The sequence below is a fragment of the Rana temporaria genome, chromosome 4, assembly GCF_905171775.1.
Source record: "Rana temporaria chromosome 4, aRanTem1.1, whole genome shotgun sequence".
In the NCBI taxonomy this organism is placed as follows: domain Eukaryota; kingdom Metazoa; phylum Chordata; class Amphibia; order Anura; family Ranidae; genus Rana; species Rana temporaria.
In genome coordinates, this window is record NC_053492.1 from 270529398 (window position 1) to 270544202 (window position 14805).

General features: G+C 43.6%; 1 protein-coding gene across 1 annotated transcript in view; it reads right to left on the reverse strand.

Annotated features, from left to right (window-relative positions):
- FRK (fyn related Src family tyrosine kinase) overlaps positions 1–11670 on the reverse strand; it is a 122184-nt gene extending 110514 nt beyond the window's left edge. The window contains exon 1 of the mRNA XM_040350266.1: positions 10897–11670. Coding sequence (XP_040206200.1) covers positions 10897–11297 — 401 coding nt within the window. The 5' untranslated portion in view covers positions 11298–11670. The remainder of the gene's footprint in view (positions 1–10896) is intronic.
- Positions 11671–14805: the final 3135 nt, after the last annotated feature.

Here is a 14805-nt window from a genome sequence, read left to right on the forward strand (position 1 = left end):
GGCAGTGAGAAATACAAATGGACTTCCTCATGTCTGAGCTTAACAAAAATCATAAAAGCATAAAATAGCAGTAAAAAAATGACGGAAGGAAAACATAAATTCAGAGTAAGAAATAAACCTTGTCCCAGAAAGAAAAATATGTCATGACAGAAATAGAACGTTAGATTCCTGCAATAGTATCTGTGTGCACAAAGCTGTGCCTCAAACAAAGTATGCAGAGTTTATTGAGCAACCTATAAATGTCATTAGCAACTCTTAAACAGTGGCTTTGCCATAATCCCTGCAGCAACAAAAATATACCCTGTACAGGAAACTGTTTGATATAGGCAAGACAAATCACTGCACTTTATTCCAATACCACTTAAACTATAGAAGACAAAATAAAATAGCTATTTTCAAGATTTCTTGTGCCAAACTCCTACAAATGTAAAGGTCCTCATACACAGCTTGAATTGCATCTGACTCCTGCTGCATCAGCCAAAATTCAAGCCATGGTTGGCCCTTCAATGACATTAGGGAAATTATTGGCTGAACAGATCTGTGCGGGGTTGCTGGCTGCGAGATGCAATCTGCGGGCTGCGTGTAGGGCAGCCCATTAATCTCAATAGGCTGTCCTAACCATGAGAAATATGGAGAAATATGTCCCTATTAACCACGTATCCATTGGGCACTTAAAAGGGTTTTAAAGGTAACAATTTTTTTCCCTAAATAGCTTCCTTTACCTTAGTGCAGTCCTCCTTCATTTACCTCATCCTCTCACATTTTGAATGACAATTACTTAAAAGTATGTTATTCTATTGGTGCACTTTTTTTTCCTGACCACATAAAGAGGCGATCATTTGCTAAAACGTTGTCTCTGCAACAAACACTGGCCCAGATTCAAGTAGCAATTGCGCCTGTGTAACCATAGGTTACACAGCACAATTGCTTATTTGCTCCGGCGTTACGAATACTCCTGATTCAGGAACTGACTGCAGCCTAAAATCTGCGTGGCATAAGGCTCTTATGCCACGCATATTTTAGGCTGCATTCTTGCGATGCCCGCTAGGGGGCGCTCCCATTATGCTCAGTGTATAGTATGCAAATTGCATACTAACACCGAATCACAATGTTGCGCGAGCCCAGCGTACGCAAGTTACGTCGTTTCCGTATGGCGTGTTTAGCGTAAGGCTACCTCTTCTAATAGTAGGGGCAGCCAATGCTAAAGGATACCCGTCGTTCCCGCGTCGCGATATTTGAATGTTAAGTCGTTTGCGTAAGTGATTCGTGAATGGCGCTGGACGCCATTCACGTTCACTCTGAAGCAAATGACGTCCTTGCGACGTCATTTGCCGCAATGCACGTCGGGAAAGTTTCCCGACGGAGCATGCGCTCGGCGCGGGAGCGCGCCTAATTTAAATGATTCCCGCCCCCTACGGGATCATTTAAATTGCGTGCCGGAACGCCCTCGCAATTTACGTAGCTACTGCTCCGTGAATCGAGGACAGCGGAGCAAATTTGTGGGGGCGCAGGGCAAAATCGCTGCCCTGCGCCTCCGCAAAAAAAGCGCAATTCTCTTTGAATCCGGGCCACTGATTTCTCTTTGTCAGCAAATAAAATATTCCTTGAGGATTCCAAAGCACTCCTCGTCCATCAGAAAAGAATACAAAACATTTTCAGCAGAATCCGTAAGAGGACATCTCTCTAAAATATCCCTAGCCCCCTAAACTGGTTCATATTTATCTGAGGAAGCAGCACATTCTTATTGCACTACTTTAATCACTTGACCTCTGGAAGATTTACCCCCTTCATGACCACACATTTTTTTGTGATCCGGCATTGCGTTACTTTAACTGACAATTGTGCAGTCATGCAACACTGTACCCAAATAAAATGTATATAATTTTTTTTACCACAAATAGAGCTTTCTTTTAGTAATATTTGATCACCATTGCCTTTTAATTTTTTGCGCTATAAACAAAAAAAGGCAGACAATTTTGAAAAAATATATATATATTTTACTTTCTGCTATAAAACAACATCCAATAAAAATTTTAAAAGATCAAATTTCTTCATACATTTTGGTCAATATGTATTCTGCAACATAGTTTTGGTAAAAAAAAAAAAAATCGAAATAAGCCTATATTGTCTGGTTTGTGCAAAAGTTATAGGGGCAGATCCACAGAGCGAGTACGCCGGCGTATCTACTGATACGCCGGCGTACTTTCAAATTTCCCGCGTCGTATCGTTGTTTTGAATCCTCAAAACAAGATACGACGGCATCTGGGTTAGATCCGACAAGCGTACGTCTTCGTACGCCTTCGGATCTAAGATGCAATACTTCAGCGTCCGCTGGGTGGCGTTCCCTTCGTTTTCTGCGTCGAGTATGCAAATTAGCTATTCCCGACGATCCACGAACGTACGAGCGGCCGGCACATTCCTTTACGTCGTCTCTAGTCGGCTTTTTTCGCCGTATAGTTAAAGCTGCTATTTCGTGGCGTACTCAATGTTAAGTATGGCCGTCGTTCCCGCATATAATTTCAATTTTTTTTTATTTTTTTTTGCGTAAGTCATTCGTGAATCGGGATGGACGTTATTTACGTCCAGGTCAAAACCAATGACGTCCTTGCGACGTCATTTCGCGCAATGCACGGCGGGAAATTTAGGGACGGCGTATGCGCAGTCCGTTCGGCGCGGGGACGTGCTTCATTTAAATGAAACACGCCCCCTACCCGCCCAATTTGAATTCCGCGCCGTTACGCCGCTTGAGATACACTACGCTGCCGTAACTTACAGGGTGAAATCTTTATGGATTCGAACCAAAGCCAGGTAAGGTACGGCGGCGTAGCGTATCTCAGATACGATGCGCCGGAGCAGATCTTTGTGGATCTGCCCCATTGTCTTTAAAAACTATGGTACTGTATACAGTTGTGCTCATAAGTTTACATACCCTGGCAGAATTTTCGATTTCTTGGCCATTTTTCAGAGAATATGAATGATAACACAAAAACATTTCTTTCACTCATGGGTAGTATTTGGCTGAAGCCATTTATTATCAATCAACTGTGTTTACTCTTTTTAAATCATAATGGCAACAGAAACTACCCAAATGACCCTGATCAAAAGTTTACATACCCCAGTTCTTAATACCGTGTATTGACCCCTTTAACATCAATGACAGCTTGAAGTCTTTTGTGGTATTTGTGGATGAGGCTCTTTATCTCCTCAGATGGTAAAGCTGCCCATTCCTCTTGGCAAAAAGCCTCCAGTTCCTGTAAATTCTTGGGCTGTCTTGCATAAACTGCACATTTGAGATCTCCAGAGAGTGGCTCAATGATATTGAGGTCAGGAGACTGAGATGGCCACTCCAGAATCTTCACTTTATTCTGCTGTAGCCAATGACAAGTCGACTTGGCCTTGTGTTTTGGATCATTGTCATGTTGGAATGTCCAAGTACGTCCGTGCGCAGGTTCCTGGCTGATGAATGCAAATGTTCCTCCACTATGTTTTTATAACATACTGCATTCATCTTGCCATCAATTTTGACAAAATTTCCTGTGCCTTTGTAGCTCAAACATTCCCAAAACATCAGCGATCCACCTCCGTGTTTCACAGTAGGAATGGTGTACCTTTCTTCATAGGCCTTGTTGACTCCTCTCCAAATGTAGCATTTATGATTGTGGCCAAAAAGCTACATTTTGGTCTCATCCCTCCAAATGACTTTGGGCCTGATCCACAAAAAACGTCCGTAACTTAACTTTTGCCATTTAAGTTACACCACCGCAAAATCTCTACCTAAGTGCCTGATCCACAAAGCACTTACCTAGAAATTTTGAGCGGTGTAACTTAAATCCGTCCAGCGCAAGGCGTGCCTAATCTAATGGGGCGAGTCCCATTTAAATTAGGCGCGCTCCCGTACTGCGCATGCTCCCGACGTTATTTTCCCGACGTGCTTTGCGCGAATTTACGTTGCGCCGGGTTTTGAGAATCGCGACGGGCGTAAAAAAAAAAAAATAGTTGCGGCGGGAAAAAAAAAAAAAAAAAAAATGACAGCGACGCGGGATAGAAGGGTATACTTTTACAAGGTGTAAACAGTTTACACTTTGTAAAAGCAGCCCTAATATTTTGCGACGGCAAACTAATACTTACGGAGAAAAAACGAAGCGTAAAAGCTTTGTGGATCTCCGTAAGTGCTAATTTGCATACCCAACACTGGATTTCGACGAGAAATGCCCCCAGCGGCGGCTGCGGTACTGCATCCTAAGATCCGACAGTGTAAGTCCCTTACACATGTCGGATCTTCTGCCTATCTATGAGAAACTGATTCTGTGGATCAGTTCCATAGATAGAAACAGGGATACGACGGCGTATCAGTAGATACGCCGGCGTATCCCGTTTGTGGATCAGGCCCTTTGTGCCAGAAGGTTTGAAGCTTGTTTATGTGCTGTTTGGCGTACTGTAAGCGGGATGCTTTGTGGCATTTGCGTAGTAATGGCTTTCTTCTGGTGACTCGACCATGCAGCCTATCTTTCTTGAAGTGCCTCCTTATTGTGCATCTTGAAATAGCCACACCACATGTTTTCAGGGTCCTGTATTTCACCTGAAGTTATTTGTGGGTTTTTCTTTGCATCCAAACAATTTTCCTGGCAGTTGTGGCTGAAATTTTAGTTGGTCTACCTGGCCGTGGTTTGGTTTCAACGGAACCCCTAATTTTCCACTTCTTGATTAGAGTTTGGCATTCTCCATTCCTTGGATATCTTTTTATATCCCTTTCCTGTTTTATACAGTTCAACTACCCTTTTCCACAGATCCTTTGACAATTATTTTTCTCTCCCCATGATTCAGAATCCAGGAACGTCAGTGCAGCACTGGATGAAAGATGCACGGGTCTGTCAGGAGTCCAGAAACTCATTAAATCTTTTTATACACACACACTAATTACAAGCAAACAGATCACAGGTGAAGGTGGTTACCTTTAATAGCCATTCAAACCCCTTTGTGTCAACTTGTGTGTATGTTATCAGGCCAAAATCGCTAGGGTATCTAAATTTTTGTTCAGGGTCATTTGGGTAGTTTCTGTTGTCATTATGATTTTAAAAGAGTAAACACAGTTGATTGATAATAAATGGTTTCAGCCAAACACTAACCATGAGTGAAAGAAATGTTTTTGTGTTATCATTCATATTCTCTGGAAAAAATGGCTTGGCTGGGATGCAAAATCCATCACTTCCCCCCTGTCAGAACAGAGCTCTGCCTTGTTTACATAGGCAGAGCTCCGTTCTGTGTCTCTGTCTCATGATTGGCGGGGGCCTGGCATCCATTATCCGGCACCCACAGATTGGCTTCCGCTGTGAGTTATCACAGCAGAAGCGGCCTGCTGCCCGCGCGTGTGCACGCTCCCTAGGCATAAGTGCAGAATCACATATATAGGGCACTCCTTAAGTGGTTAACTATAAATCTTTTTCTTCTTTCTTTTTTTTTCCATTCAAGACATTTCTTTTCATTTCTTGTCCTGTAGACCAGTGGTCATCAACCCTGTCCTCAGGGCCCACTAACAGGCCAGATTTTATGTATTACCTTGGGGAGATGCAGACTAAAATACTGCAATCACTGAGCAGAAAATGATATCACCTGTCATGTATTTGAGTTATCTTGCAAACCTGGCCTGTTAGTGGGCCATGAGGGCAGGGTTGATGACCACTGCTGTAGACACAACAGGAAGTGAGAGGAAAAATCTCCAAAAAGGGAAAAATATTCTCATAGACATTTGCATACATTTTTTTTTCTACATTTTAAGATCTCCTCCCTCTGTTGCTGTTCTGTGACAGTGTAAAAATATTGATTTAAATGGATATACTGTAAATCATCAATGAATTACAGAATTGTAAAAAAAAATTGAAATTAGAAAATTGATGGAAAAAAAACACTGACATAAATACCAGGAAAAAGTTTATATAATAAAAGTACACAACATCAGTGCATAAAGCAAGTTATAAAAGACAATAATGATAGGTATAAGGAAACAGTTTTGAGTTATCGCTGCGACTTTGTATCTTGCTGTGTACTCTTTCACCTTTTGGGCTATGGACTCATTCAGTATTTCTTGGCAACTATTCTTTCTACCGGATAGCCTGCACATGTATGTATGTACACCCTCCACACTCTCACATGTATGTGGTTTGGCCAATTCCTCATGGATAAGCTTTATTCCCCACAGGAATTGTTGGTGCATTGTATAGGTTCTCTGTATTTCAACCCCTCTGCTTGTATGTTTTCCAGTCCGGTTACTGCCATTACTTGCCTCCTAATTTCTGCTGCTTGTATTGTCTACCACCTGTCTTGACCTTTTTTTTGTTACTGATAGACCATGGTTGCCAGATTACTATGTTCCACAAAGTGCAACTGTCATCTGATTATATCTGAATGTATCTGTCATGACTAGGGATGACCTAATCCAGATGGTTTTCTTTGGGATGGAATTAGGGTTGTCCCGATACCGATACTAGTATCGGTATCGGGACCGATACCAGGCATTTGCCCGAGTACTTGTACTCGGGCAAATGCTCCCGATGCTTCACCCGATACTTGTACTGTCAGCGGTGATCAGTGCGTGGGGAAGTTGCAAGCACCGATCGCCGCTGTATAGATTTAAAATTAATTTCTCCGCTTCTCTCTACACCCCTCCCCCCGCCCGGTGATCGGTGCTTGTAACTCCCCCACAAATAATTGTAAAACATTAAAAACAAATTGTTAAAGAAAAAAAAACTACTGACACGTGCCGCTGTCACATGAGATTAAAAATAGTATTGGTATTTGGTATCGGCGAGTACTTGAAAAAAAGTATCGGTTCTTGTACTCGGTCTTAAAAAAGTGGTATCGGGACAACCCTAGATGGAATTTAACTTTCCAGGTCATTCCCATATTGTGCAGAATGTCCTCCAATAATACTTTTAAATAGAAATAAACTGAACTGTGGAAACTGTTCTGTAGAAAGGACTAATCAGTATTCAGTTGAAGGGATACAGATTCAAATAATGAATTAAACAGAAGCAGAGAAATGCATGGACTGCAGGTTCTTAGGTACAATTTTCTCTCCAGCAAGCAGCACAGTAGTAACATCACAATAGCTCACTTCAAATGTCATGAAACCAGCAGGATTTCACATGGCAGACAAACATTAATAAGGCTGTAGGCACAGTAACAGCTAAACACACTAACATACAGGGAAGTGTTCTGATTTATTTCAGGAGATTTTTTAGGAAGCTGCTTAGGCACAACTATCATTTCTAAATGTTTTCTAAATAGCAAATCTTACATTTTTGAGTTCAAGTCCTCTTTTAGGTTGCTGGGACATATGTGATGGGAATATCTGACATCTCAGTGACCAATTAAGTACAATATTTCCTTATTAGGGCTATGATTTCATACAAGGGGTACCCTTATTAGACAAGTGATGACACTTAGGCCCCGTACACACGAGAGGATCCATCCGCTGAAAAATCTCAGCGGATCGGTTTCAGCGGATATATCCCCTGGTGTGTACGTTCCAGCGCATATTTCCGATTTCCAGCAGATAAAAATTTGTTAGCATGCTAACAAATCTATCCGCTGGAATCGGCTCCAGCGGATCGATCCGGTGGTCTGTACAGACTCACCGGATCGATCCGTCCGAACCCGTCCCTCGCATGCATCCTAATGATTCGACGCATGCGTGGATTTCCTTATATGACAGCGTCGTGCACGTTCCCGCGTCATCATCGCGGCGACGGCGCGACACGTCACCGCGGTTGAATTCCGTGCAGATTTGGATCCGATGGTGAGTACATGCCAACGAATCCAAATCCGCCAGAGGATTTATCCGCGGATACGGTCCGGAGGACCGTATCCGCGGATCAATCCTATCGTGTGTACCAGGCCTCAGGGTGATGATGCCTTTACTAAATACCACCTAGAAAATTGTTAGGGGGTGGCTACTACTCTGCCACATAGCCACCTTTCTGTTGAAGTTGCTTAGGCCCTAGTAATCTCTAATTTCCAACCTCCCAAAGCAATGATCTGTTGTTATTGGAGAACATTTTCTTTCTTTTGTTATATGTGACAAAATATAATTTTGATAATACCTGGCTGTAAGGTAAACCAGATTTCCAGCACCAGGAAACCAGTGTGGGTTTAAGTTCATATTTGTACGTGTGTGCATTGCTCAGATGCTAATACTTCCAGGCATAGAGGCAGTAGATGTAATATTCCAGTTCATCGTGCTCGCATTCGTGCATGCACTCGCACACATAGACATAGGAATTAGCATGCGTACTTGGTGCCCAATGGCCCATTTAAACTGGCCTGTCACCATGAGCAGTTGCTGAATGGTCTTCAGCTTGTACCTGTATTTCTGTGACCTGATCCATTGACCCTGCTTACCTGTGTATGACCCGGTTTCTCCTAGACTTAGCTTTTGCTCGTGTATTAACCTTGTTCACCTGATATCTCTGACCTCTCCTGTTTACTGGGCTTGTCTTCGACTGCTGATTCTGTGCTGCACTGCCAGGCAATTCCTGACCTTGGCCTGCTTCCTGAACTTGCTCTGCCTGCTAAATCAGTCCCTTGTTGCCCAAATGCCGCTGGTCTCTGCCTGCATACCAGCTATGCTACCATCTCCTGCTCTGGTGCCAAGCTGCTTCAATATCCTATTCTTAGGACTGCGACCCCCAGCTTCCTTCACCTAAGTGTGGACTTCACCAGGCAGCTACTCTGGCACTTGTGCCACTCTGTGCCCTCACTCTCTCTGTCTTCCTCTTCAGGAGTGTTGGGCAGGAGGTGCAAGAGAGGCCTCCACAACATTCCAGTGGTACGTGATACCAGCACTATATTTTACCATCAGTTTTTAATTTAAATATATTAAAGCAGAAGTCATGTAATCTGTTCAGACTCAATACCAAGCAAAGCAAGTCATGCAACAGTGCTGTGAATGTTGCCAGTGCTACGTAAATTTGTTATAACAATAGTGGTATTGCTGTTTATTAGGGGCAGTGAAAAATGAAGTTCCCATTAGGTCATTATTCCAAGGTACTCTATTCAATATGGAATATGTTTTATTGAACATATTATGCTGGTATTAATATTACCACCCATTTTTTATCTCTAGATGCATGTTAGGCCCCGTACAGACGACCGAAAATGTCTGCTGAAACAGGTCCGCGGACCAGTTTCAGCAGACATGTTCGGTCGTCTGTACAGCCGAGCGGACAGGATTCCAGCGTACATTTGCCCGCTGGGCCTTTTTCCAGCGGGCAAATATTTCCAAACTTGTTTAGAAACATGCCCGCTGGAATCCTGTTCGTCGGACATGTTCGGTCGTCTGTACAGACCTACCGTACATGTCCGAGCGGCCGCCATCCCTCACATGCGTCGAATGACTTTGACGCATGCGTAGAAGCATTGAACTGGCAGGGCGGCGACGGCGCGGCCTCGTCGCCACGTATCGAGTACGCGCGGATTTCTGTATGATGGTGTGTACAGCCATCATACAGAAATCCCCGGGCAGACATGTACGCTGAAAACGGTCCGTTTTCATCGTACATGTTTGCCCGTGTGTACATGGCATTACTGTACTAATAGATAATAATAGCCATCTACTCAGCAGGGTGACTCAAAATGACCAGAGCTTTTAATGTAATGCAATCTGGCACCTTCTCTCCTAGAGCATGTCTTCACATATAAAATACTTTGTAAATGTTAAAAATGTTTTGTTCAAAACATGTTTGAGGTGATTGTATTAGTGCACTAGAGACAAAACAATACTTTTTAATACTATTTTATTTTGCATTAACAACCTAATTTTTAGGACAAGCTTTTGGGTTGTACCCCATTCTTTTGGCCTCGTACACACGGACGGACTGTCCGATGAAAACGGTCCGCCGGACCGTTTTCATCGGACATGTCCGCTGACGGATTTTGGTCTGATGGTTGTACACACCATCAAACCAAAATCCCCGCGTACAGGATACGCGGTGACGTGGCCGCGCCGTGGCCGCGACGATGACGCGGCGACGTGCGTGGCCCTGGAAGGTCAATGCTTCCACGCATGCTTCGAATCACTTTGACGCATGCGAGGGCTTTCGGCCGAGCGGACATGTCCGGTGAGTCTGTACAGACGACCGAACATGTCCGACGGACAGACTTCCAGCGGACATGTTTCTTAGCATGCTAAGAAACATTTGTCCGCTGGAAACCTGTCCGATCCGCCGGAAAATTGTCCGGTCGGATGTACAGATGACCGAACATGTCCGCTGAAACTGGTCTGCGGACCAGTTTCAGCAGACATGTTCGGTCGTGTGTACGGGGCCTTTGAGGTCCAAGCAGTACTGCTTTGAAGAAGGGGTATGTACATCCTGAAAATGTAGATGTTAGTGCAAGTAAAACAGTATCATGGACAGTACTCAATTGTTTTTGTACAAAACAAAAATCACTTGCTCAATGTTGGTGTAAAACAGGTATTACATGATAATTTCTCATTGAATGCCCAGTTTTCAGCAAAAAAACAAACAAATTCCCTATCCACTCTACACCCATATACATTTTCTAATATAACCAGCCTTAAGCAAGATAGGGTTCAATTCACTCTGTACCAATGAAGGCCCTTTAAAATGGTCTCTATTATAGATACAGATTGTAGAAAGAGAGGGCCATATAACATTCCTCACTGAATGCCCAGTTTTCGGCAAAAGAAGGCGGAAACCAACGCTAATTAAGAAACCTTAACATCATGTCTAATATCTATACAAAATGCAGAAAGGGTTGGCATATTCTAATTGAATTACTCAACTCCACATTTTCATTTATACTTCCTGATTTATCAAAATAGATGTGTAACCTACTAACTAATCAGAGTTGTCCAGTAAAAAAAAAAGGCAGACTTACGGCTTGGATTCGATGCTGGCCACAGGAGCAATGAAGTTGGCTGGGATGTATCCTTCTGATTTTCCACGAGTAATAATGGCCCTAGCTCTCCACCAGCTTTCAGTTGTAAAGTCCAGAATCTGCAATTGGTCCCCAGCATTAAAGCTTAACTCATTAGTTGTGGCAGCCCTGTAGGCATATAAAGCCACATATAAGTCATCATTCCTTTGAGTATTTATGGTTACATTTGGAGGTCCGCTCGGAAAGCCTAAAGATACACGTTGGTCGGTTTGATCACCAACATGGTTATTCGCAAAGACTGTGGGTGGTTGCTCTGGTTTATAACTATCTGCCTTTTCCTTAAAGAAGCAAGGACAAATTGTCAAGCAACAGCTGCAATTTTTCCTACAGTAGTTTCCCATACTCAGGTTCAAGAGTCAGATCATGTACTCCAAGTCCAGGTAAGTGAACAAATGTTTCTTTACCACTATGGTTGTAGCTGTATATTATGAAATAACATTGCTGATGTGAAATTTTCAGAATGATCCTAGGTCCTGTGAAAAAAATAGATTGCAAGCAACTGGACAGAATATGTGATTTTGTAGGGTTAAAAACGAAGTTAGCATCAAAAACAGATTATTCGCAGAAAGAAATGTAATACTTAGCGGGGTAACTGAAGTCCTGAATCAGCCAGCACTGTCTTTAAAATTTTTAAAGAATGACGGAAACACCTTGCTGAACATGGTATCTAGGTAAATCTGAACGCTGGAATATCTGCTCAGTTTACTTCCTGGTGAAGACAGGTTTTTTTTTTTTTTTTCTGGTACCTCCCTTACTGCATAAACGCAATGTTAAGTTGCTTCCTGTAGATTTACTGGAGAGAAGTAGTTAGCAACACCTCCAGATAGTCTTGTCCTGGCTGCACCTAGTAATGAATTGAGTTACGTAGAAAGGATTTTGCTGCAGGCACCTTGCCAATTACACTACACAATTAAAAATGCAATGACAAACAGTGTACACAAGCCAGTATCAGTTTTCACTGCAGGTGAAATCAGTAGTTGACCTGTCAAAGAAAGGGCGGGATGAAAAGTGGGAAAATACAGGCTAAGAAAAAAATCCCTCCCAGGAATGTGATGTGACGTCTTCGAGTTACACTACAACTAGAGATTTCCTTTGTGCTAAAACCAGTAGTTCCAAACACACGTTTAGGTTCAGCTCACAAAAGCAACAGGGCCTGGTAAAAATATAGTTTTATATGAAATGCAATGAAAAATAAATTATATATAAAAACATTTAGATCCTATACATTTTTTATTATGTTACTTGTTTACAAAACAATAATACCCCCTTTTTGATTTACCTGATTAAGGCTTAGCATTTCCTTTCGTTAGTTTGCTGTTTCTAGATTTCAAACTCTTTGATTGCTTATCACGTGTTATATTTGGCAATAAAAGTAACTCTTCTTAGGTGGAAAAATCTGGAAAATTTTGCAAACAGCACTCAGGATTAGAAACCTATAGTAAAAACTGGCTTTATTAAAGAGATCCTGTCGATATACAATTAATTTCAGCAAATTCTTTTCATAAAATATTTGCATTTAACATATTTTAGCCTCACTTGTGTAGCACCCTGCTCCCAATGACTGGGGCGCTATTCTAAATTTAGAGGACGTCTGAGCCAATAGTGGGCTCAGACTTTGTTGAATTCCATTGAAATTAGCCTCTGTTCTGGCTATGGTTGTGCTTGATAGGATTTTCCCCTGTTGCCTGTAGGTGGCGTTCCCACCTCAAGCCCATGTTGGAACACAAGCAAACCATGGTGTGTTGAGTGACCCTTCTCGGCAGCAGCCCAGTGGGAGTGGTGCCCCGCTGTGCATGCCGGGAATGGATACTTAAGGGGCAGATGGCGCCTCGTGGCCATGCTGGAGCGAGGTATGTGTGTGTGATTCCAGCCCCGGGACCACGTTGGTCCGAGGCTGCATCTCTACTGAGTAGGCCCAGCTGTGCTGGCTGGGGCCTATGACTCTAAAGGGGATCCCAAGCTGTCCATCCAAGTGGGGGAAGCTGCTTAACGAAGGAAACCAGGGGAGGACCTGCCCTGGAGGAGACCAAGCAAAGCAAGCTGATGTCTTGGGATAGGCCTGGTCACTTTGCTATAAAGGGATCCACTACTCTATTTGCCTTACAGCCCGCCAGATCGGCTTAAAGGCTCTTTTACTGTAAGGCTGGAAGTTCGGGACTTAATCCTGTGGCAGAGGATTCCTGGCTATCCATTATCATTCTCAGATGGTCTGTGGCAGAGACTGTTCTAATACTGTTCGTGCGTCATCCCGGCTGCTATGCCATGTGAGAGGGGTCTATCCGGGTGAGCAATACCCACTTAAGAGAGAGTGGTGAATACTGGAACTTTAGATATTTTTGTGCATTCTGTACTGTGTACCTGAACCTTCCCCTTCTCTCTATACTCTCCACTTTCTCCACAAGTTTTATGCAGCAAAAATAAAACCTAACAGTTGAAGGTTTTACATCTTGTGTGGAGATTGCAATTTCTATAGACTTTCTTCCCCTGACAACAAACTTAGAGGTAACGTGCAAAACCCAAATCTAAACCAGCAGCTCCTACGGGGGTAGTGCTGCACTTGTATAGACATGAAAAATTCCTGAGACTGCTTCTGGGCACTGCCATCTTGAATGTGATGTTAGAAACCCCAGCAGATTCAGATTCTGTCACTCAGGTGACCCTCTAAAGCCCCTTTACACGTGTGCCTCTACCTGATGGACTCCACTTGCTCAACAGGGAATTGCTCCACTGATCCCCGCTGAGCAGTCGGATGACAGGTTCTGCTCTTCCCTATGGGGAAATGGGATGAAAACGAACCGCCTGTTGGGTTTCGTCTGATCCTTTCCGATCCTATCCAATCTGCCAGATGGATGGAAAATAGGCCCACCATCCATCTGGATTTTGCAGACAGGATTGGATCAGATAGCGGCGAATGCCACTGCTGGCATCTGACATTAAAGAGGAAGTAAACCCTGATGGGTTTTACTTCCTTCCTTTGCCCCTGCAAAGTAAAAGCATAATGTGCTAGTATGCATTGCATGCTAGCACATTATGTGAAACTTACCTGGAAACGAAGCCTGCGCCCCCCCCCCCCCCCTACAGGCCGCATCCATCCTCTTCCTCCGGCTCTGTGACTGTCCGGAGCCATGTGACATCATGCCAGTCACGGCACTCACTCGTAAAGAAACGGCCTGGCTTCACAAAGAATGCACCAATGACATCATCTGCTCAAAACACAGTAAATATCTCCTAAATGGCGCAAGTTTAGGACATAATTACAGTACCTATAGGTAAGCCTTATTCTAGGCTTATCTATATGTACAACTTCCACAGAGAGGTTTACAACATCTTTAACACTTTGTAGTTCTTCACTCAGCAAATGTGCAAATCCTGTGTCCTTTCCATGATGGAAGAGCCTCATACTGTCACAGTCCCTAATCACTGCCGCACCAGTCACAGTGTCCCTGATCAGTGCCGCACCAGACCCAGTATCCCTGATCACTGCCACAGCAGTCCCAGTATCCCTGATCACTGCCACAGCAGTCCCAGTATCCCTGATCACTGTCACAGCAGTCCCAGTATCCCAGATCACTGCCACACCAGTCCCAGTATCCCTGATCGCTGCCACACCAGTCCCAGTATCCCTGATCACTGCCACACTAGTCATACTGTCACCATAGGGCACCATAAGGACTCGTTCACATGTGCGATGCTCTCGGAAGAGCCATCCACGTTCAGATCACTCTTCAGAGCGCATTTGACAGGGTGTGAGGAGGCGCCTGCTTTTACTCTTTGGACCTCACACAAACATCCCTATAAACTTGAATGGGTCATGATTGTCGGGTGTACGTAATTCTTGCCACAGCTGCA